Source organism: Balaenoptera musculus, chromosome 8 (assembly GCF_009873245.2).
Source record: "Balaenoptera musculus isolate JJ_BM4_2016_0621 chromosome 8, mBalMus1.pri.v3, whole genome shotgun sequence".
Taxonomy (NCBI): domain Eukaryota; kingdom Metazoa; phylum Chordata; class Mammalia; order Artiodactyla; family Balaenopteridae; genus Balaenoptera; species Balaenoptera musculus.
The window spans coordinates 81,964,924-81,989,654 of NC_045792.1; the positions used below are offsets into that span (position 1 = coordinate 81,964,924).

The 24,731-nt window shown below is 38.0% G+C and overlaps 1 protein-coding gene across 1 annotated transcript in view; it reads right to left on the reverse strand.

Moving 5' to 3' along the window:
- DCDC1 (doublecortin domain containing 1) overlaps nucleotides 1-24,731 on the reverse strand; it is a 445,514-nt gene that overhangs the window by 46,203 nt on the left and 374,580 nt on the right. Inside the window, exons 22-28 of the mRNA XM_036860073.1 lie at nucleotides 24,617-24,716; nucleotides 21,924-22,059; nucleotides 20,192-20,345; nucleotides 16,616-16,774; nucleotides 15,289-15,489; nucleotides 9,592-9,685; nucleotides 2,091-2,261 (exon numbers count right to left, since the gene is read on the reverse strand). Coding sequence (XP_036715968.1) covers nucleotides 2,091-2,261; nucleotides 9,592-9,685; nucleotides 15,289-15,489; nucleotides 16,616-16,774; nucleotides 20,192-20,345; nucleotides 21,924-22,059; nucleotides 24,617-24,716 — 1,015 coding nt within the window. The remainder of the gene's footprint in view (nucleotides 1-2,090; nucleotides 2,262-9,591; nucleotides 9,686-15,288; nucleotides 15,490-16,615; nucleotides 16,775-20,191; nucleotides 20,346-21,923; nucleotides 22,060-24,616; nucleotides 24,717-24,731) is intronic.

Below are 24,731 nucleotides of genomic sequence, written 5' to 3' on the forward strand. Positions count from 1 at the left end.
GTATTATTTATTATAAGATAATCTATGTAAAAATAACTAATATTGCATCAGTATCTAACATACAATAGCTTTCCAGCATATAATAGTTACTTCGTATTAGTTTTCTTTCCTAAGTTTGCCAAGCAAATGTGGCCTAGAGAAGAAGTTCTTACCCTATGTCCAAATTGGATTTCAAGGGGAGTCTACAAACTCCCTAAAATTTTATATGAAAAGTGCTGTGTACACATGTGCATTTTGAGGGGAAAGAATATCCATAATTTTCACGAGACCCTCAATGAGGTCTACTTCTCTGAAAAGGTTAAGAATTAATTACTGACTTAGAGCCTTTGTGTAGAGAGTTGGTTTTCCCAGGCCCAAGAGAGATAAGCATTTTTTAAAATTTGTGAATCCCAGAATTGATATATTATTGTACTCTTCAGATTAACCATATTAATTTCTATCAGATAGGTTATCATTTAACTAGTAGGAAAGGAAAGTTATAATCTTTTAGAAGAAATACTGTTGAAAATTGGGAAGTTTTATCCTTCCCAAATTTCAAATAAGAACTCTTTTATTGTAACATCATGCCTAAGATTAATAATAATAATACCCTAATATAATCAAATATTCAGTCAGTATTCAAATTTCTACAATTCTCTCACTCCCTTACAACTTATTTGAAAGAGAATCACAATAAGGCCAATACCTTATAATTAGTTTAAATACCTCTTAAGTTTCTCTGAATCTTCACATTCCTCATTTCTTTTTCTTTTTTCTTTTGTTGTAATTATTTGTTGTACATTTTCTCCAGTTAGATTTGGGGGGGCAAGACCCCTTCATAAATGGTACAGTGTATTTCTATCAAGGAGCAACTCTTTTGTCTCTTTGTGTTATGTTAATAGCTACTGATGATCATTGCCTAGATCCATTAATTTATTAAAGTTCACAGTATAATGATATTCTGATTTCCTCATACTTTACTCATGTATTAGCTGGGGTATTTCTACGAAGTGAAGCTTCTTCTTGTCAACTGTTTTGTTATCTTGAGGTACGGTTCATAAAGGAAGGGAAAAATAAATGCTTGATTCTTTATCTACTGGTTTTCAAAGTAACAAATTCGTTCCTTAGCATCATCTAATTGTGAGAAATTGAGTTGTTGTTGTTGCTGTTGTTTAATATCTCTATGAACATATGGATTTAAACATATCTAATGTATGTCAATCCACTGCATTCAATAGTCATATTGATGCTTAAATTGTCTCATCTTTGGAGCCTTTTCAAGTTGACTCAATTCTTTTTAAGATGACTTCAGCAGTCTTTGGCAGCATATTGGCTAACAGGTATGAGATCACAGACAAAGGAGAAAAGGTCGGGGGGGGATAGCATAGTTGAAACCAGAGACATGCAGAATGGTATGGTACACTTGACATCTCTTATTCAGTAGAGCCAGGGAATGACGAGTGAAGAAGCAGCAGTGGTTTAGAGATGACTGAGGGGAACAGTAAAGAGGGTCTTGGGCAGTCTTGTAATGTACATACATTATGAGATTTTGGTTTCTGTAGGCCAATGGTTATCAACAATAGCAAGGTGCCTTGATCCACTGACCCACAAATATCTCAGGTATCTGTAAAGTATGGTGCAAATAATTCCTTACTAATAAAAATTAAAGGACCAAACTTGAGAAATTATTTCTTTTAAAATTAGAGTATATCATACTTAGCCCTATGCTTGGTATAATGTAATATAAAGCAACTTACAATCATTGGCATTTTAATATGCTTTCTGGAGTGGAGTGACATCGAGTGTGGCAAGCACACCTGTGGGAGTGAAGTATGTGTGATTATCCTGCTTCATGCCTGTTCTGGTGAGCCAATGATGAACCAGAGATGGTGATGGTGATAGGGAGCCATCAAAACAATATAGGCAGAGGGTAATATCAATATTCCTTCATTCTTTCCTAACCAGAATCACAGAGTCTAAATGATTCCACTCACAAGTCAGTGTTTAATTTGTGTGAACTTAAGGTTTTCTGGAAAAAAGTTCCTTGCTTTATTAAACTTATCCATTCCCCCACCCCTCTTTTTTGTCCTCAGTAGGAAGGAACCACTTACTGGTTGATCAATGTGTTTTTCTTTAATCACAGAGGATGTACAAATACCAGCATAATTTGCTGCTGTGACTTCCTTATCCAGTGTAGTGCTATGAAAGGCCATAAAAGCTTTCATATTTTTCATGTAATTCCACTTTTGATTAGAAGTCCCATTGTTATGTGGTTTGTATTTCTGAAAAAAATGAGAAAAAATATGGAGTCAAATAGGAGAGGTTATGATTTGTTTACAGCAGTCCTAGTTTTCATTGCATAAAGTCAGAAAGTACAGATAATTACTCAAAACTCTACTATGTAGTGATAACTACTATTGATATTTGATGATTATACATATATATATGCATTCTTGGATTTACAAAAATGTAATCACAAAATACACACAATTTGGTAACGGCATTAGTTTTTTGTTTTTTTTTAAAGGATATATACTATTTGATCCTAGGGTATTTTATTTTACTAATATCCAATAGTTAAACATGTAGATTGTTTCTCAGATTTTCCTTAGTAAAAGCAAAAGAGCAATCAACAATCATAAAATAAACCTTTGTGTAAATCCATAACTTCTTGAGAACAAACTCAAGTAGAACTGCTAATAAAGGAACAGGATCGCCCTCCCATCAGGGAGCTTGCACAAGCCTCTTAGATAGCCTCATCCACCAGAGGGCAGACAGCAGAAGCAAGAAGAACTACAATCCTACAGCCTGTGGAACAAAAACCACATTCACAGAAAGACAGATAAGATGAAAAGGCAGAGGGCTATGTACCAGATGAAGGAACAATATAAAACCCCAGAAAATCAACTAAATGAAGTGGAGATAGGCAACCTTCCAGAAAAAGAATTCAGAATAATGATAGTGAAGATGATCCAGGAACTCGGAAAAAGAATGGAGGCAAAGACCGAGAAAATGCAAGAAATGTTTAAAAAAGACCTAGAAGAATTAAGAACAAACAAACAGCCATGAACAATACAATAACTGAAATGAAAACTATACTAGAAGGAATCAAAAGCAGAATAACTGAGGCAGAAGAACGGATAAGTGACCTGGAAGACAGAATGGTGGAATTCACTGCTGTGGAAGAGAATAAAGAAAAAAGAATGAAAAGAAATGAAGACAGCCTAAGAGACCTCTGTGACAATATTAAACGCAACAACATTCGCATTATAGGGGTCCCAGAAGGAGAAAAGAGAGAGAAAGAACCTGAGAAAATATTTGAAGAGACTATAGTCGAAAACTTCCCTAACATGGGAAAGGAAAGAGCCACCCAAGTCCAGGAAGTGCAGAGTCCCATACAGGATAAACCCAAAGAGGAACACGCCGAGACACATAGTAATCAAACTGGCAAAAATTAAAGACAAAGAAAAATTACTGAAAGCAGCAAGGGAAAAACGACAAATGACATATGAGGGAACTCCCATAAGGTTAACAGCTGATTTCTCAGAAGAAACTTTACAAGCCAGAAGGGAGTGGCATGATATACTTAAAGTCATGAAAGGGAAGAACCTACAACCAAGATTACTCTACCTGGCAAGGATCTCATTCAGATTCGATGGAGAAATAGAATGCTTTACAGACAAGCAAAACCTAAGAGAATTCAGCACCACCAAACCAGCCCTACAACAAATGCTAAAGGAACTTCTCTAAGTGGGAAACACAAGAGAAGAAAAGGACCTACAAAAAGAAACCCAAAACAATTAAGAAAATGGTCACAGGAACATACATATCGATAATTACCTTAAATGTGAATGGATTAAATGTTCCAACCAAAAGACACAGGCTTGCTGTATGGATACAAAAACAAGACCCATCTATATGCTGTCCACAAGAGACCCACTTCAGACCTAGGGACACATACAGACTGAAAGTGAGGGGATGGAAAAAGATATCCCATGCAAATGGAAATCAAAAGAAAGCTGGAGTAGCAATACTCAAATCAGATAAAATAGACTTTAAAATAAAGAATGTTAAAAGAGACAAGGAAGGACACTACATAATGATCAAGGGATCCATCCAAGAAGAAGATATAACAATTATAAATATATATGCACCCAACATAGGAGCACCTCAATACATAAGGCAACTGCTATGCTAACAGCTATAAAAGAGGAAATCGACAGTAACACAATAATAGTGGGGGACTTTAACACCTCACTTACACCACTGGACAGATCATCCAAAATGAAAATAAATAAGGAAACAGAAGCTTTAAATGACACAATAGACCAGATAGATTTAATTGATATTTATAGGACATTCCATCCAAAAACAGCAGATTACACTTTCTTCTCAAGTGCGCACATAACATTCTCCAGGAAAGAGCACACCTTGGGTCACAAATCAAGCCACAGTAAATTTAAGAAAATTGAAATCATATCAAGCATCTTTTCTGACCACAACGCTTATGAGATTAGAAATGAATTACGGGGAAAAAAACGTAAAAAACACAAACACATGGAGGCTAAACAATACATTACTAAATAAGCAAGAGATCACTGAAGAAATCAAAGAGAAAATAAAAAAATACCTAGAGACAAATGACAATGATAACTCGACGATCCAAAACCTATGGGATGCAGCAAAAGCAGTTCTAAGAGGGAAGTTTATAGCTATACAAGCCTACCTCAAAAAACAAGAAAAATCTCAAATAAACAATCTAACCTTACACCTAAAGGAACTAGAGAAAGAAGAACAAACAAAACCCAAAGTTAGCAGAAGGAAAGAAATCATAAAGATCAGAGCAGAAATAAATGAAATAGAAACAAAGGAAACAATAGCAAAGATCAATAAAACTAAAAGCTGGTTCTTTGAGAAGATAAACAAAATTGATAAACCATTAGCCAGACTCATCAAGAAAAAGAGGGAGAGGACTCAAATCAATAAAATTAGAAATGAAAAAGAAGTTACAACAGACACTGCAGAAATACAAAGCATCCTAAGAGACTACTACAAGCAACTCTATGCCAATAAAATGGACAACCTGGAAGAAATGGACAAATTCTTAGAAAGGTATAACCTTCCAAGACTGAACCAGGAAGAAATAGAAAATATGAACAGACCAATCACAAGTAATGAAATTGAAACTCTGATTAAAAATCTTCCAACAAACAAAAGCCCAGGACCAGATGGCTCCACAGGTGAATTCTATCAAACATTTAGAGAAGAGCTAACACCCATCCTTCTCAAACTGTTCCAAAAAATTGCGGAGGTAGGAACACTCTCAAACTCATTCTATGAGGCCACCATCACCCTGATCCCAAAACCAGACAAAGATGTCACAAAAAAAGAAAATTACAGACCAATATCACTGATGAACATACATGCAAAAATCCTCAGCAAAATACTAGCAAACAGAATCCAACAACACATTAAAAGGATCATACACCATGATCAAGTGGGATTTATCCCAGGGATGCAAGGATTCTTCAATATACACAAATCAATCAATGTGATACATCATATTAACAAATTGAAGAATAAAAACCATATGATCATCTCAATAGATGCAGAAAACGCTTTTGACAAAATTCAACACCCATTTATGATAAAAACTCTCCAGAAAGTGGGCATAGAGGGAACCTACCTCAACATAATAAAGGCCATATATGACAAACCCACAGCAAACATCATTCTCAGTGGTGAAAAACTGAAAGCATTTCCTCTAAGATCAGGGACAAGACAAGGATGTCCACTCACACCACTATTATTCAACATAGTTTTGGAAGTCCTAGCCACGGCAATCAGAGAAGAAAAAGAAATAAAAGGAATCCAAATTGGAAAAGAAGAAGTAAAACTGTCACTGTTTGCAGATGACATGATACTATACATAGAGAATCCTAAAGATGCCACCAGAAAACTACTAGAGCTAATCAATGATTTTGGTAAAGTTGCAGGATACAAAATTAATGCACAGGAATCTCTTGCATTCCTATACACTAATGATGAAAAATCTGAAAGAGAAATTAAAGAAACACTCTCATTTACCATTGCAACAAAAAGAATAAAATACCTAGGAATAAACCTACCTAGGGAGACAAAAGACCTGTATGCAGAAAACTATAAGACACTGATGAAAGAAATTAAAGATGATACCAACAGATGGAGAGATATACCATGTTCTTGGATTGGAAAAATCAATATTGTGAAAATGACTATACTACCCAAAGCAATCTACAGATTCAGTGCAATCCCTATCAAATTACCAATGGCACTTTTTATGGAACTAGAACAAAAAATCTTAAAATTTGTATGGAGACACAAAAGACCCCAAATAGCCAAAGCAGTCTTGAGGGAAAAAAACGGAGCTGGAGGAATCAGACTCCCTGACTTCAGACTATACTACAAAGCTACAGTAATCAAGACAATATGGTACTGGCACAAAAACAGAAACATAGAGCAATGGAACAAGATAGAAAGCCCAGAGATAAACCCACGCACTTATGGTCAACTAATCTATGACAAAGGAGGCAAGGATATACAATGGAGAAAAGACAGTCTCTTCAGTAAGTAGTGCTGGGAAAACTGGACAGCTACATGTAAAAGAATGAAATTAGAACACTCCCTAACACCGTACACAAAAATAAACTCAAAATGGATTAAAGACCTAAATGTAAGACCAGACACTATAAAACTCTTAGAGGAAAACATGGGAAGAACACTCTTTGAGATAAATCACAGTAAGATCTTTTTTGATCCACCTCCTAGAGTAATGGAAATAAAAAGAAAAATAAACAAATGGGACCTAATGAAACTTCAAAGCTTTTGCACAGCAAAGGAAACCATAAACAAGATGAAAGACAACCCTCAGATTGGGAGAAAATATTTGCAAACGAATCAACGGACAAAGGATTAATCTCCAAAATATATAAACAGCTCATGCAGCTCAATATTCAAAAAACAAACAACCCAGTCCAAAAATGGGCAGAAAACCTAAATAGACATTTCTCCAAAGAAGACACACAGATGGCCAAGAAGCACATGAAAAGCTGCTCAACATCACTAATTATTAGAGAAATGCAAATCAAAACTACAATGAGGTATCACCTCACATCAGTTAGAATGGGCATCATCAGAAAATCTACAAACAACAAATGCTGGCGAGGGTGTGGAGAAAAGGGAACCCTCTTGCACTGTTGGTGGGAATGTAAATTGATACAGCCACTATGGAGATCAGTATGGAGGTTCCTTAAAAAACTAAAAATAGAATTAGCATATGATCCAGCAATCCCACTACGGGGCATATACCCAGAGAGAACCATAATTCAAAAAGACACATGCACCCCAACGTTCATTGCAGCACTATTTACAAGAGTCAGGTCATGGAAGCAACCTAAATGCCCATCAACAGACGAATGGATAAAGAAGTTGTGGTACATATATACAATGGAATATTACTCAACCATAAAAAGGAACGAAATTGGGTCATTTGTAGAGACATGGATGTATCTAGAGACTGTCATGCAGAGTGAAGTAAGTCAGAAAGAGAAAAACAAATATTGTATATTAACGCATATATGTGGAAGCTAGAAAAATGGTACAGATGAACCGGTTTGCAGGGCAGAAATTGAGACACAGATGTAGAGAACAAACGTATGGACACCAAGGGGGGAAAGCGGCGGGGGGGGTGTGATGAATTGGGCGATTGAGATTGACATGTATACACTGATGTGTATAAAATGGATGACTAATAAGAACCTGCTGTATAAAATAAATAAATAAAATAAAATTAAAAAAAAAAGAACAGGATCATTTAAAAAATTATGATGTATAATATAAAGCTTTATCACATCAAATGCTTTCTAGAAAGGTTATTCTAGTTTACCCCTCCACCAATATTATACGAAATGGCCTCTTTTCCTCACACTCTTGACAAAGCATCATCAATTTAATGAATGAAAAATAGTACCTTGTTGATATTTTAATTTACATTTCACTGGTTATCAAGAAGGTTTTTAAAAAAAATGTGAGTACACTCCATTTTATGTATTAGAAACAGCATCTTTATTCTAATTATAAAACTTGGTTTGAGCATAAGTTAAAAAAATGAGTAGTTTCAATTTCAAGGAATTTAAACCACTAGATTAGTTCCAACTAAACATATCATGACACCTCAAGTAACTTTATAATGAATAACACCTACTTTACCAAGGAGAGATTGATAGTGAAGAGGAAAATAAACGAGTCTCAAGAATTGATTTAATAGGTCAAACAACAGAGCATCCCTCAGAGGTATGGAAAACAAAGATTATATTTCAAGGAACAGGGAGGGGGTTTAGTAACATTAACTTAACATGTCTCACTTTTATTATTTTACATGAACTTTAATATATTCTCACAAACTGATTGCTTCAAGAAATAAAAATGAAACACCAAGCAAAGAAAAAACTCTTGAAAGGTAATATAAATAACTTTGGGATCAAACTCATTTCTTATAAAAAGGGAACCTTAGGAGAAAACATCCATATCTATAATTTTATGAAACAGATTAAGGTACAAAATTTGCATCTGCATACGGTTTTATCTCACTGTGGTCCGTGCCAAAGAGGCACCTGACAGGGAAAAATTTGATGTTATATATACTGTGTCTCCTAGAATAAAATTTTAGTCCATATTTATCGTCAGGATAGAAGACTTAATTAAGCTTTGGTATTTGTCCAGATTGCTATATCCCAATTTTGGATTCAGGACCTGCAAAACAAGTTGCCTCACTGTTATTAAAATATGGAATAAAACAAATGTTATTTGGAGACAGTATATTCTGTTCAACACAAAGATGGCAAATACTGTGGAGGACACAGAAAGTAAATGCAGAGCAGGGACACTCCTAAACTTTTTCTCCTCCTAACAAGGAAAAATATATACCCGTCTAGGTGTGTCTTTGGTAAGTGAGGATGACAGACAAACGTGGGAAAGAAAAAACCAACCCCATAGGTCTTTACCCAAAATTCAAATGAAGCCAGCCTTCTCTGGTGTCTTCAAAAATTGTTTGGCTGCTATAAGCATTTGCAGAAGTATGTTGAAAGTATATTTCAAATGAGTCTCAGTGGAATTAGCATTGAAGAGCTCACACCCTCCTGAAAGACTCCTCTGACCACGGTCTTTCCCACCCGTTGCCAGGTGAGAGGGGACTCGCTTATGTCTCCAAATCATTGAACTTAAAATGCATGCATCTAATAGCCATTCACCTGACTGCACCCACAACTGAGACGCTCTGAATGCTATTGGGATAATTTCTCACGCTTGCCATTGGATTTGATTTAAGTAACTAGCACAGCTCCTGACATGCAGCAAGCCCACAGTCACCATCTGTTGAATTAAACTAAATTCAGAGCTACAGGAACATGTTCAATTTGAAATCTAGGCAGACTATTGTAAATATTTTAACAATGGCATTCAAGATAGGTTTCTATGACAGCCATTTTCTTTCTCCACAACAAGGAAGCATGGAGCTTTCCTTAAATTTAACTAAATAAAGGGCTATAATTACTCTTTAGCCTCTACATATCTTACCTGAGCAATAACCGGATAGCCACAGACTTCATCTCCAGCCTTGGTCATAGACACTGCCAGTACCAGGTCTGGGTTACTCACCAGGTGAAAGGTCCTTGGGAAAACAGGATTAGGCACATTACAAAGCAGCATGACCAGTTTAGAACTCCCTCTGTGCCCCTTATCTGTGTGTTGCCTCTTGGCTCCATACATACTCTGCGCTAATGGATGTGAAATCCTTTGGGCATTTCTCCCCCACCATAAGCACGATGTTGAGGTTCCTCAGTGCAGAGTGCTGGAAGAATGCTGAAGGAGAAAGGGGCGCTCCTGTTCTTTCTGGCTGCTGCCTGGGGTCAGTGTTTGGGAGTGAGGGTGTCCAGGGATGCTCTGTCCCAGCCACGTGCCCGGAATGCACGTGGTCCTTTAATACCCTTACAGCCCAGGCCTGGCCTGGTGATCATCCGCTTATGGCCCTCCCAACATGGACACCACGTGCTCCAGACCTTCTGCTGTACCAGCAACCCCGTACCTTTGCATCTCCACGTGCCCAGCAGTAGCTGCACACCCACGTAAGTTCCAGAGGGTTGCTTCCTGCTTGCCCAGCAACCACAGAACAGATCTGGCCATGCAAACGAACACATTTCCCTGCCATCCAGTGGACAGCACCCACACTTCTTCCAATGAGCTCTGAACTCCAGCCTTAGGGAGGGACCCAATCCCTAGTTTGTCCTCAACTCCCTCAGCCCTAGAGTACCGTATAGAGGTTTTTTTAAAAAAAATCTGATAGTTACTCGTTTAGCATAGCTTAATAATTCTTTATGTTAAACATCCCTTGTTTAAATGACTGTGTGTTTTCTGTCTCCAGATTGTACCCAGACACTCTCCTCACCTGTTTTGCTGTTGTGAGAGGCAATGTGGCAGAGTGATTAAGAGCATGGATTCTGGAGCCACAATGCCCGAGTTTAAATCTTGAGTATATCTCAAGACCTGCTTAACAACTCTGTGCCTCAGTTTCCTCATCTGTAAAATAGGATAATGGTGCATACCACACAGGACTTTCATCCTGAGAATATAATGAGTTAATGCATAAAAAAATGCGTTGGGGGCTTCCCTGGTGGCGCAGTGGTTGAGAATCTGCCTGCCAATGCAGGGGATACGGGTTCAAGCCCTGGTCTGGGAAGATCCCACATGCCGTGGAACAACTAGGCCCGTGAGCCACAACTACTGAGCCTGCGCGCCTGGAGCCTGTGCCCCGCAACTGGAGGGGCCGCGATAGTGAGAGGCCTGCGTGCGCACCGCGATAAAGAGTGGCCCCCGCTCGCCACAACTAGAGAAGGCCCTCGCACAGAAACGAAGACCCAACACAGCCAAAAATAAAAATAAAAAATAAATTAATTAATTAATTTTAAAAAAATGTGTTGAATATTGTCTGGCTCATGGCACTTAGTATGAGCTACTATTATCAATTGTTGTGATTTTTTTTATAGCTTTCCCTCAAATTCTTCTTTTCTAAATGAGTATTCCCTAAAAGTCCAAGAGATATATTGAATATTTTTAAGTTATCTTATATTGGAACTAAAATAAAGCCTTCTTGACTGAAAAAAAAAGAAAGCAAAGTACAGAGCTAAAACCCTCAAATTCTTTCCCGTACATCGCTTAAAAGCAAGAATAGACCAAACATTCAAGGATATTGTCTGTATAGAAAAAGCCAGTTCTTTATGTCTGTCAACATAGTTACATTACAGACCAGCAGTGGCATTCCTGCTGTGGAAAATATAACTAGTCCTGAATATAAAATGTAATGATGTGGGAATGGAGGAAAGGGGAGAAAGCAGGGGTGGGGGAGATCTGTGATAAGAGTAATGTATTTTTCCTTTCAAGACAAAAAATTCTAGATATCTAATTTAAATCTCTGAACATAAAACAAAATATCCTCATTGTAAAGCATTTACAAAATACTAGAAAATATAGTAAAAATTAAAACAGAATTTGAAACATCGTTTATATTCCTAAGACAATCACTATTAATCTTACAACGCATTTCTTCCTTCTAGTGTTAGTTAACGAAGTGTCAGTTTAAATCCAAAGTGGGTATTCAATTTTATCAAATACCTTTTTAGCATTTATCAAGTCTGTGCACAGCACGAGAGCTGGTATTCAATATTGTTCATCTCCATAGCCTCAGCATGTGGCATAGTTTGCATCTTGCATTTTTACTGGCACTCAATAGTAGTCAGAAGAATGAATGATTGTATTATTTCCTGCAACAACTTACTGAGGTGCGTAGATTAGTTACCTAGCTTTCTCTGTTTTTGCTGCCTAGAATAGATGTAGCAACTTCTCCCATGCTTCAGTGCCATGCTCAGCCATGATAGTGTTGATTTTTCTTTTCCTTTTTGGACTGTCAACTGTCACTTGCCCATCGCAGGAGTGCTTACATTCTGCAGGAAGCCTGAGCTTTTAGACTTCTACATAAAGCCCACTACGTGCCAAATGGCAGTGTAAGAACTGACTCTGTGTCCCAGAAATATCCCAGCACGACAGCACGGCCTCTTCTACTAACCCACAGTGCGAGTGCGTACAAGTCACTTCATCTCCTTGAGCCTCAGTTTACCTAGCTTTAGAATCAGGTGACTAAGACTAGAAAATTTTCAAAATCTCTTTCAGCTCTGAATTCCATGACACTGTATTTTCCCTTTTATAATTTTGAATCTTGTTGAAGGGGATTTTTTTCCCTGAGCATTTTTTTCATATTTCCCTTTTGAGACCAAGTGATTAATTCAGATTGTGCCAGGGTTGAAAATGGGAGAAAGATACCAGTTTATCTCAAAAGTTGACCTGGACCACTTTTCTGTGTGGCTAGAAACCAAGTAAGTGTGTCTTTGGTAATCTCCTACTGCCTGCCAGTGCCCCCTTGCTCATTTCTTATACTACTCTCCTAGACTATGTGCTCTCCCAGCTAGGCCTTGTTCTCACAGTCAAAATTTCCCTTAAAAGGTTTTGCTGATAATTGCTTAAGATATCAGATTTCCTAGTTATTCTCTATTTTAAATAGAAGGCCAAAATGAAAAAGTAATTCAAGACCCAAAGGACTGAATGAAAGGACTAATGGTAGAAAATTCTAGGCACAGTGATAGCACTTGGCACCTCCCATCATGCTGGCAGTGAGCTACTGGGCTTCTGCTCTGTTGACACAAATTCTGATTGGGCAGTTGCCTCAATAAATGCTAATTTACTGCCTGGGAAAAATACGGAAGATCAAAAGACTATGGTTCACATAAATGGAATTTTCTATAGGTTTCTGCTACATAGTGTAACTCAAGGTTCTCCAGGCCTCACCAGCTTATCAGAACAAATGGGTTTCAACACCCAATTACATGAAAAAGAAAAAGCAAAATGTCAAGGGAAAATGTAGAAGAAAGCTCAGAATTACTGTCACTATACAGACATTTCTGCCATGGGACACACGTTCCTCTGAATGATGCCCACATCTAATCATCAAGACTTCCGCAAAACCTCTCCTGCCCAAGCGTCTGTGGGAGTCCCTAGACGGTGACCCATGTGTTCAGGAGCAAACCCTGTCCCGCTGCCCCTCCCCCTCACGGCTCCACCTCTTCTCTCCGGACTCTGCAGTTTCCAGCCAGCGATCAGTCAATACCACCATCTCCCTCCAACTGTCCCTCTCTTCTACGGCTTGACATGGGGAGGCCTCAATACGACAACACTGCAGAGCGTTCTGGAAAGTGGAAGGAAATCGGAAGAGACCATCCTCTTTGGTGTTACATGTGGTTAGATTTTCCAAAGCAGCGAGGGAGTGCATAGAGTTTTAGGCAAGCTTCCCTTTGTTTTTACTTAAACAGTAAGTTTAAGTAAACTTAACTTAAGTAAACTTTAAGTTTACTTTAAGTAAACTTACTTCCCGTCCTCCTGATTTCCCCACAGCACTTAGGGTGAAAACCAAAAGCAGTACAGACACTGAGCAGGACTCAGAACTTGCTCTCTCTTCTGATGACCGAGTGTTCCTGAGTTAAACTTATCAAGTGTGGCTGTCTAGCGCCTTGGGTCACTTCTCTCATTCCCCACGCGTGTCCACCCTAGCCCTTCAGCCATGCTCGAATTCCAACTTAGGCTCAGGCGGGACCTCTACTATAATACAGAAAGCCAAGGCAGTAAGATGTAGCTCGAAACTCCAGAGATGTAGAGATGGGGTAGCACTAGCTCCGTGGGCAGGAATTTTTATCTGTTTTGTTCTTTGCTAAAGCACCAGCACCTACAACACTGCCCTTGATAATCTTCTGCAGCTAAATGAATGAATTCTGGTTCCACAAAGCAAACCATTCATAGGGCCAAAAGCCTGCTTCTTAGCTCCCCTGTGGCAAAGTCAGCTTAGCTAGGATAAACGGGGCAAAAGAACACATTCACCAGGTCTGCCTACAGGTTGGCTTTTCAGCTGTCTCTAAAACAAGGCTGCATGTGTTCCTCGTTGGCAGCTCTGAATCTCAGACAGCGAGCAGAGGAAGGCTAGCTCCTTTCCTGTCCATGCTGGGCCCTCTGCTGCCGCCTGCTGAAGATTATACAGCCTCTCTCAAAGCAGCGATCCCCTAAGCCTTTTGCATCATACACCTTTTGAGAATCCAAAAATCACAGCTCTTTCCCAGAAAAAAAAAAAAGTATTACACAGATACACAAACACATTTTCTGTAGTATTTCAAGAGACTGAAGAGGGCCCTGGAGCCCCACCATATAACACTAATGGTAGTCTTTGAAGCAAACCATCTAAAAACCAAGGAGTTGTTTATCGCTCTTGTTCAAGAAATTTCAAGCATGCACAAAACCAGAGAGGAATGTATAAGAAACCACCACGGACACAACAGTTATCAACATTCTGCCATGCCTGTTTCATCCCCTCCCCCTGTCCCCATTTAAAAAATTTTTGCTTTGCTAGAATATTTTAAAACAAAGCTGAGATCTGTCTTAATTTTATCTGTAAATACTACAATATACATCCAAGTGATCAGGGCTTTTTTTTTAAACATAGCCGTTAAACCGTTATGACACCCAACAAAATTAACAAGACTTCCTTCACATCATCTGGTACCCAGACTATTTCAAATTTCTTCTGATTGTCTCAGAAATAACCTTTCTGACAGTGGTGGGCTTCAAGCTAGATCCAAACAAGGACCAGCCACTGCACTGGGTTGATATATCTGATTAGGGTAAGAATTCAATTCGATTTCACTGTGTGAGTGGAAGCCACATCAGCTGGTTATATGATGGAAGTAGGGGAGGGAGGGAAGGCACGCATGTGGGGAGGTGCAGAAGACTGTGTTAATGAGAAGTACTGCAAATTTTTTAAAATGGGACTTTTTAGAATTCTTACTTGATTTTATGATGTTTTCAAATCCCACAAATAAATTAGATGAGAGTCTAGCTCTCTCTTGACCTCAATGGCCCACTAAAACTATGAACCTAGTAGGCTAGATTTCACGTCTCTTACCTGAATCTGTAGTGGATGAGCGGTGTGTAGACTACTGAGCACTTACATTTGACTTCACTATCTTTCTCTTCCTTGAGTAGGTTAAAAATATTATTGGTTACATTAAATAGAAAATCCAAAGTCCTCAAATATACCGCTGCCTGGTCTGTGGGGACCATGCTGGATCTCTTAGGCTCCTATTCACCTTTTGATATATTAAGGCTCAAATATAATGGGTTTACCTGCTGTCTTCCTTGTGCCTCCAGTGTTGATGACCATCATCTGCTTTTTTCTCCACCAAAACAACCTCCATGCCTGAACGCAGGTTGGGGCCTTGCACCCCCAAGACTAGCTGAGGAGAAGCATAGCTTATAATTTGCCCATCTCTGTATTCGAACTGCTGGTGGCAAACCTTCTGCAATTTACTCTGTTTTGGAGAATGGCTGAGATAAAGAAAATCCCATTAGTGGCAGAAAAATGTCCTGTGCACTGATGTGCTGGAGATAGCAAGTTCTGTTGGCAAGAGACCCGCCATGAACCAAATTCACTTATAATGGGGAAGCATTATCATCAGGACAGCAGCAGTGTTATTTGCTTTGCACTGTCAAGCTGATGTAATAAGTAGAATTCTGAGTTTATTTTATATTAGAAATAAATATTTTTCCAAGAGAACATGAGAAATTCATCAGCAAAGAAAAAATTCACTTGAGATAATTTAAAGGGAAAAAGAGGTAGGAGTAGGAACAGGGCAATGAATCAGAACAGAGAGAAATAAAGGAGTTCTGTTCAAATCATGATCATTTCTATCCTCTAACAACAGAATCCCTGGCAAATAGAATCCCATTCTCCAAGTTTTTGAATCTTCCCTAACAACTCATAGAATATCATAAATGAAAATAATGATACGCTAATAAGTTAATTCAAAGGAATCTCATACTTAAATATCTCTTAAGGCATTAAGCAGACTTAAACCTATCAAACATCACAATGCATTGGCAATTAATTTGTAAATGTCTATTAAGTCCCTACTATGTGCGTGGACTAATGCTAAGTGTTGAAGTGCCACAACTGTTTAAGTCATGTAAACTGCTGTAACATTAAGTAAATGTATAAAGATTATGGAATAATACCAAGTACTATAGATTCCTGTCATTTCATTGGACATTGACCAGAGAAAAAATAAAGTTAAAAAGGAAGAAATTGCATTTTACTAATTTCTTAAAGACATCAAGGCATTTTACATGCTTATTCATAAGTTCATTCACACATTCATTCAACTAATATACAGGCTCTGTCCTAAGTTCTCAGGAGGCAAAGATGGATGAGCTTACCTTTTAATAGAAAAGACACCAGTGAAAGAGAAATTACATTACACAGCTAAAGCGAGAAGGTACTTGCCACCAGTACTTGTAAATACTTCAGTCAAAAACACAAGAAACACAAAAATGTGTGTGTTGATGTAAAGAGCAACTAACAGTAATGTAAATCTTCAGTAATATTTTTGCCCTAAAGTGAGTGAATCTAAGACCAGGTAGAAATCTCTAACAGGAATCCCTTGCAACTTTTTACCTGTATTTCTTCTCTGGTTCCACATTTTCAAAGAGCTCTTCTTCCATTTTCTTTGGAAGACTGTCATCTTCATCAAAGTTATGAGAAGTTTCCTGCCAGGCATACCTGAGAAGTGTGTGACAAGCCTTCATTCGGAGATGGGCTCTTGCATGTGAATCTCTATCAAAGTTCAGAAGGAAACAGAAGTCTAAGAAATCTGATTTATACTCACAGAATTTTCTCTGAGGTGTAGTCTGATAATATCCTGAATGATACTGGTGGATCTGGAAATCATATTTCCATAATGGTGCCTAACACTGCAAATTCACATCCTACTAATACACAATGTAGATTTTTTAACATAAAGCTTAAATGAATACTCAATCACATAATAAACAGCATTCATCTTTGTTATATTTACTCAGGAAAAAAAATGGGGTCATGTATTATATTTCAAAAATAAGATTAAGACTATTCAGTAGTTTTGGAAACTCATAACAAACGTGTAATGAGACTCTTGCCTACTCCATAAATGTGTCATAATTCTGTCTGGAACAGACAGCCTAGATTACTAGGTTTCATAAAATTTACTCAATAGACAATGTTAAGGAATCTTAATAACTTTTCCTCTCAATAGAAAAATCTAGAGAGACTCAAATAGCACCAGTACAAACGTGCCAGGTTTTGATAGAGAATAATATGCAAAAACACTTAAGAGTAAATAGTCATAGTATGAATAACTGAGTCAGCCTTGTGGCCTCTTATTAAGATGAAATTGTGAACGGAAACATAACCACCATGCAGATCTGAATATATCAAATCTCCAGGCACTGTTTAGGGTACACTTGCTTCTGTGGGATCATGACACAATATGAGGACCGCTCCGCTGAAGGCAGGATAAATATACAGGCAAAGCAGCAAGCATACTTCAGCACTCTAAATGTGCATATGTGTAAATAAAGTTCTCTGGGGGAGGCTGTGGTCGCCAAGGTGCTTGTGGTAATTTGATGTAACTGCAAGCAATATCGAATTACCCAAATCTCCAGGGACAATTCCTGCCTTAGCAGAGCAGACCATACACTTTTCAAATGTAACAAAAGTATTACATGTGGATATGAAATTGGTGGGTTAACAACAGCCTTATTCAGAGTTGCAGCACAAGCAGCTTCTGAAGACAAAAATCTCATTAACAGTTAAAGAAACAACAGTGCCATCTTGTGTTGAAAAGAAAAAACACAGCTTTCCCACCAACTCCATTTCCTTGAGGGAAACAGACAAAAAAAAAAAGTCATTCTTAGACATAACAAGATTCTTCCTCCAAATCCAGATGGGATTTTCTAACTTGGGATATCTATATACTCCTCAGCTCCCAAGCAAATGAAGTACAGTCAAGTTAATTTTAGAACAGCCATTTAAAAATACATCTTGCTTTATTGATTCATGTCCATTCATTCATTCATATAACTAGTCATTATTTAATCATTCATTCCTTTAACTAACATTTCTTAAACATCTACTATATTGTAGGCACAGAGTTCTAAGTATTGGGGATATAGTGATGAACAAAACAGTTAAGTTCTCAGGATTCATGGAGCTTACATTCTAGTGGGAAGAAGAGAGATAATAGATAAGTAAATGAATAAACAAACAGTGAATATCACAAGTGGAATAAAACAGGAAATTGTGATGGAAATTGGGTGAGGTGGGGTAGGGTCTACTTTACCAATGGAGTCATAGAAGGATAGAGGTATTCTGAATTATTATTTCAACATTAAAATGGGCTGCCTTGTGAAATAGTGATCTCCCTGTTCCTAGGAGTATTCAAGAAGAGACTGGATCAAAAGAGCTTGCCTAGAATGTGCAGGAGATTCCTGCATTATGTTTTTTTTTTAATTGAGGTATAATTGACATATAACACTATATTAGTTTTGGGTGTACAGCATAATGATTTGATATTTGTATATATTACAAAATGATCGCCACAATATGTCTGGTTAACATCTATCCCTGCACATAGTTACAAAAATTTTTTTCTTGTAATGAAGACTTTTAAGATCTGCTCTCTTAGCAACTTTCAAATATGCAGTGCAGTATTATTAAGTATAGTCACCATGCGCCTGCATTATGTTTTGAGTGGACTCAAAGACTTTTCAGCTCAAGGATTTCAGGCCTTGATGAAATCTATGAATCAGAACAACAGGAATCTTTGCTCTCAAAGATGCTCTTTCTTTTTTTTTTACCTTCTGTTTATTTTTTTTTTCCAAGTGCAGTATAATAACTCAGAGGCTAGATACATTCTTTAGAAGAAGAACAAAAGGGAATGTTAGAAAAGTTTGTGGCCAATTCTCTAACAATTGAGGAAGATACAATATAGGTCAAATCACTCTCTCTGAAAAAGGCTTTCTGGTGCCTTTGTTAGTGTCAGGATGTAGGACCAGATGAATTACCCATCAAAATGAGGAAGTCTGATTCCTAACGTAAAAGTTAATATTCTTGTAATTGAGGATAGAAACAGTTGTTTAAAACAGCTTGTATACCAATGATTAATGAAAATTAATTTGTATACAAATTAATTTTCAGTTATTGCAATGCTAATTGACCGGCTATTTTTGGTTTTATAATTTGGAAACTAATTCAATGATTCCTTCATTTATTCTGTAAATGATGACAAAAGTCAGTTATCCTGGTCTTCACAGAACACGTGTGACAGCGTTTTTGTCCTCAAGGAATTCCCAAATTGGTGGTGGTTGCTGGAGTAGAGGGGAAGGAACTGATAAGTACATTGCTAGTACAGTCATTATCATGATTGATTTCAATGATAAAGAATCCTTCCACAGACCAGGACGGGGCACGTCAGCTGAAGAGAAATGAATATGTGGTGAGAGGCCTGCAGCAGTGCATCAGTGGAGTAGGCTGCAGTCCAGAGACAGCTTGTAGCTGCCCAGCTGGAGCTTGGAGTTCATGTGGCACAAGGAAAAAGTGTGGAGTGGAGGTGGGCATGGGGGTCCAAATGAGGGTTAATGACAGGCCTGGACCAGGGTCAGGAGGGCTTGGGATTCCAGACTAAACATTGTCTTCTGTCTGCAATAGGTAGCCATTGAAGAACTGTATAAAGAGGATTGTATTTTAGAAAGATTGTCCATAGACAAAACTTCAAGGTGAATTGGAAGGAGGAGATTATGGAGATAGAAACCAATCAGAAAGCTATTTCAGCAATCCAGGATGATAACTTATATTAACATGCATTCAACTTAAACCTACATTAAGGAAGAAGCATAATTGTTCCTGAAGTCCATGTTTATGGAAACAAAAACATGATGAATTCCTCAAATAAATGTCTCCAGTTCTAAGATTCCAGTCTTTTAAAAATAGCAACATCATAACAAAATTACTGAAAGTAGATCATTGTGGTGGTTGAACACTGAAGCTCCAGCTTTATCCTTTGGCCAGGAAACTAATTAAATACCAGCTCTTCAACTTCCATTAGTTTCATAAACTTGGCGTGGGTTCCCTGCATGGGCTCTGTGGTGTTACTGAGCTAATGAGCTGAGTTCAAATAGGAACCAGGTAACTTTTCTGGCCACACTGATTACTTACAGAATTTCACTGGAAGCATTTCCCGATGTCAAAGCATTTTTTTGCACTTGCTTTTCCTCTGGTTCTAAAATTTGCTTCTCTTCTCCAAAATTGGTTTCCGCCACAGCAAGCTTGGCTCCCAACACAATGTCACTTTGGACTTCTAAAACAAGAGCTGAGGAGAATGCACAAATTGCAAGGACATATTAGTTATGATCTCAGAGCACTAGGATTTTGAAAACACGTGTTAAAATAAAATGCAGAAAATTTCCAGCTATTTGGTCTAAGAGAATACATTCTAAGTATAATTGATAGTGCTCTTTAAACTAATAAATTGGATTTCACTTAATTTAATTTTGTAAATTCTTTCCTCTCAAGACATTCTCAGTCAAAAGTGCTAAAAAATAGGTCTTCCAAAATAAGTTAGTTATAAATTCTAACTATTCAAATGGGTTCCATTATTTAGATGTACGCCTCTAGGTCATTCTCTGGGATCCAAACTCCTCAATGAAAGTTCCCAATGCCTTAAAAGACACATGCAAAGCTTAATGTACAGTGTTCAAGATATGCAATAAGATAATGTTTTAAATTATATTAATGATTTTTCTCTTCTATATATAGGGCCTTTGTCCTGGTCCTGGGGTAACCTTAAGGGAAGGTTGAATACCATGAGGAATGAGAATTGTTACAAAATGAAATCAAAAGTACAAATACAGTTTTGACATTCAGGCACAAGACAATGGCCATGTAAGTCAGATGACACTGTCATGATTTAGGGCTTTTTCCCAAAAGCCTTTAGCTCCCATTTAGCTTATCTCAGTGTTGACCTGGAGGAAACCTACCATTTCTGGGCCTGAGGGGATCTGTGGCAGAACACAAAGGAAGGCAGAAAACCAGCACTGGGTGTCATGATTCTGCCTACAGGCTTTGCTGCAGGAATCTTAGCTAGACAAGGAAACACTGAGGACATTGCCTGTGGTTCAGGACACGGTGGTGAGTTACCTCTTGAGCTGTCCTCACCACTCCAATCTGTGGCATAGCCACATGAACCTGGATCTGGTTTCTGGGAAGTTCAGCCATGACCCAGGATTTACTAAGAGCCATGCAGGGGAGCTTTCCAGAAGTGGCTGCCAAGCAGGGGTCAAGAGGTTCTGTAGCAAGGATTTGAGAGATGGCTACCCAACCACAACCCGGCTGCAGAGGGCCAGAGGCAGCAGAGGGGAGGCTGCGGCAGGCCGGAAGTACCGCCCACCCAAAGCATTATCTGGGCCAAAAGAATGGAACACTGTCACCTAGCCATGGACTTCAGCCAGCAGGGCCCAGAAAGCAAGAGGATCTGCACCCCAAGTTCTTTCCTTCCATCCTAGAGAAGAACTAAAGTGAGAGTCTGGAAACTGAGAAATCTGAAAGCCTTCCCGAAAGGGACTATTTAAATTAATGGATGGGACAAATTTAAACCTGACTGTACATTTAAAGTTTTCCTTGATGGGGGTACCTGGGGCTCACAAAGAAGGCCCAATTTGTTAAAGACAAAATAAAGAAAGTATGTTTTCTCTGCACATCCAAAGTACAGTGTGAATTAAAATATGCAACTCTGTTAAATATCAAAATTAGTCTAAAGCTAAACAGCAAGATGCAGGGGTGAAATATGACCTGTTTGAACAAACTTGGATTTTTTTTAAAAAAAGCAATATCATCAATTTTTTTTTTTTTTTGGCTGTACATATATAAAGTAAATAATTCCAATGCTTACCCTCTATCTTACGTGTACTGCAGAAAGTTTGAATTTTAGAAATATCTGATGCTAAGTTCCTCAGGAAGATTTGCTTCTTCTGCTGAGCAATGGACAGATCAGGATTGATCCAATGTTCTCCACATGAAACATACACCTACCAAAGAAATGAGTCTCTAATCCCATACACAATTGCTCACAGCAGCATTATTATAGCCCAACTGGAAACAATCAAAACACCCTACCATAGGTGAATGGTTTAAACAAACTATGGCACCATACTCAGTGATAAAAGGAATAATACTCAGTGATAAAAGGCACCAAACTATTGATAAAAGCAACAAGTTTGCTGGATCTACAGGGTTTTGTACTGAAAAAAGACTTCTCCATACTATCTTTGCAACTTCCCTATGAATCTTTAATTATTTCAAAATAAAAAGTTTGTAGAAAAAATAATTTTTTAAAGAAAGGAAAGAAGGAAGGAAAGAAGGAAGGGAGGGATGGGGGAAGGTAAGTGGGTATAAATCAGGGGTTTTAAATGTGAAATAGCTAGTGGGAAGCAGCTGCATCGCACGGGGAGATCAGCTCGGTGCTGTGTGACCAGCTAGAGGGGTGGGATAGGGAGGGTGGGAGGGAGAAACACGAGGGGAGGGGATACGGGGATATATGTATACATATAGCTGATTCACTTTTTTACACAGCAGAAACTAACACAATATTGTAAAGCAATTATACTCCAATAAAGATGTTTAAAAAAATTAAAAATTAAAAATAAAAAGTTAAACACTGAAAAAAAAATTGGGTGTTTGTAAACTATGGCTGAGGACAAAATCTCGCCGATTGCCAGTTCTTGTAAATAAAATTTTATTGGAATACCAGCTATGCCCACTCATTTGCATGTTATCTGTGAATGTTTTCGTGCTACAATGGCAGAGCTGATGTTTCAATAGATACCATATGGTCTGTAAATATTAACTATCTGACACTTTACAGAAAACTCTGACAAACCACTGGTATAAATGAACTTGCCAGTATATGCACCAAATGTTAATGTGGATATTTCTAGATGCTGAATTATGGATGATACTTTTTCTTCTTGATTTTGATTATATGTACTTCCTAAATGTCCTTAAATAAATACATATTTCTTTGAAGTGAGGAAAAAGTAGTGTAATATATTGAGAAAGACTCGGTAAAAAGAAAAAGAAACTCAATGTTGCCTTTTTTGAGGCCACTCACTGATCATTACATACATATTTTGTATGTGGACCCAGGGAAAACTTTCTCAAAAATATCTTCTTTCTGATCAAGTGGGTTCTTTTTCTCTCATGGACATACTTAATCATGTAACTGTTCATGTTTCAATCCTCATGTCGGTGGCTCAGAACAGTTGACAGACTCATTTCTAGCAAATATGTAGGTCCTTATAACAATCACTCCTGGGTCCATCTCATCCTTTCACGCATACTCCCTTAGCCCTGGTGACCTCATCGACTTATCTTTAGTGTTAAATTTACCTGTTTGTGTCGTATGTTTTTAATGCATCTACCTTAAATTCTTTCTAAAATAACACAGTGAATAAGCACAGCAGGAAAAACAAAAATATTAAAATCAAACAAACAGAAAACTTGGCAGTGATAGAATTAGAATTCAAAACACCGTCTAGGGCTTCCCTGGTGGTGCAGTGGTTAAGAATCCACCTGCCAATGCAGGGGACACGGGTTCAAGCCCTGGTCTGGGAAGATTCCACATGCCATGGAGCAACTAAGCCCGTGGGTCACAACTACTGAGCCCGTGAGCCACAACTACTGAAGCCCACACACCTGGAGCCCATGCTTTGCAACAGAGAAGCCATGCAATAAGAAGCCCGTGCACCGCAATGAAGAGTAGCTCCCGCTCGCCACAACTAGAGAAGCCCAAGCGCAGCAACAAAGACCCAATGCAGCCAAAAATAAAAATAAATAAATAAAAATAAATAAATTAAAAAAAAACAAAAACACCGTCTACCAGACTCCAAGAACAGAGGCTCTCCACTCTGCCATGCTGCCTCTGCTATTAGTCACTGGTACTTGGGTTTAAGACTCTTTCAAGGGGTTCTTTACATTCAGAGTCTGAGTCAAGTTCAAATAATTTGGTGCAAGCTTGGTTCTCTGTTCAAAGAATTTCAGGCATCAATCAAGGCAGGTTTTCTTCTCAAGCTGATACCATAAATTCCATAAGTCGGCGGAAAGGCTGGGCAGCTAAAGTCCTTCCACTTCTCAGCCTTCTCCAACCTCCCAAATAGAGTGTGTGAAAAACTAGATATGATTTTTTTTTCTGAAAAGGTAAAATAATCATTTAGTAAGAAATCATTAAGTAACTACATTTTGAAGGCCCTCAAAAAGAATACAGAACCTACCCCCTTAAAAAGAGTAGGGCAGAAACCACAAGTGGTTAATAATGTGGTCCTCTCCAGTTTTCTGCCCTCATTTATAAAAGGGGTTGTGATGAGCATTAAATGAGTTCTATTACATACAGCCCTGAAAATCATGCCTGACACATAGTAAGCGCTCAACAATTAGCTATCTTATTACTTTCTGATGGTTGCTGAATTAGGATAATTCTGAGAAAAAATAAGAGGAAAAAATGGTGCTTGAAGTCTTATATTTAAAAAACACTTTCCTTTTAATAGTACCAATATATTAATATTTCCAGTTTCACGCTCATGTCTTTACCAGTTCATCTCTTTGCAGGTCTTTTAGGGGCAAAGATTTCCTTCCCCTTTTCACTGAACAATTCCGAGCTGCAGAAGGTAAATTTAAAATTTCAGTGCACCTGTAATAAGAGACA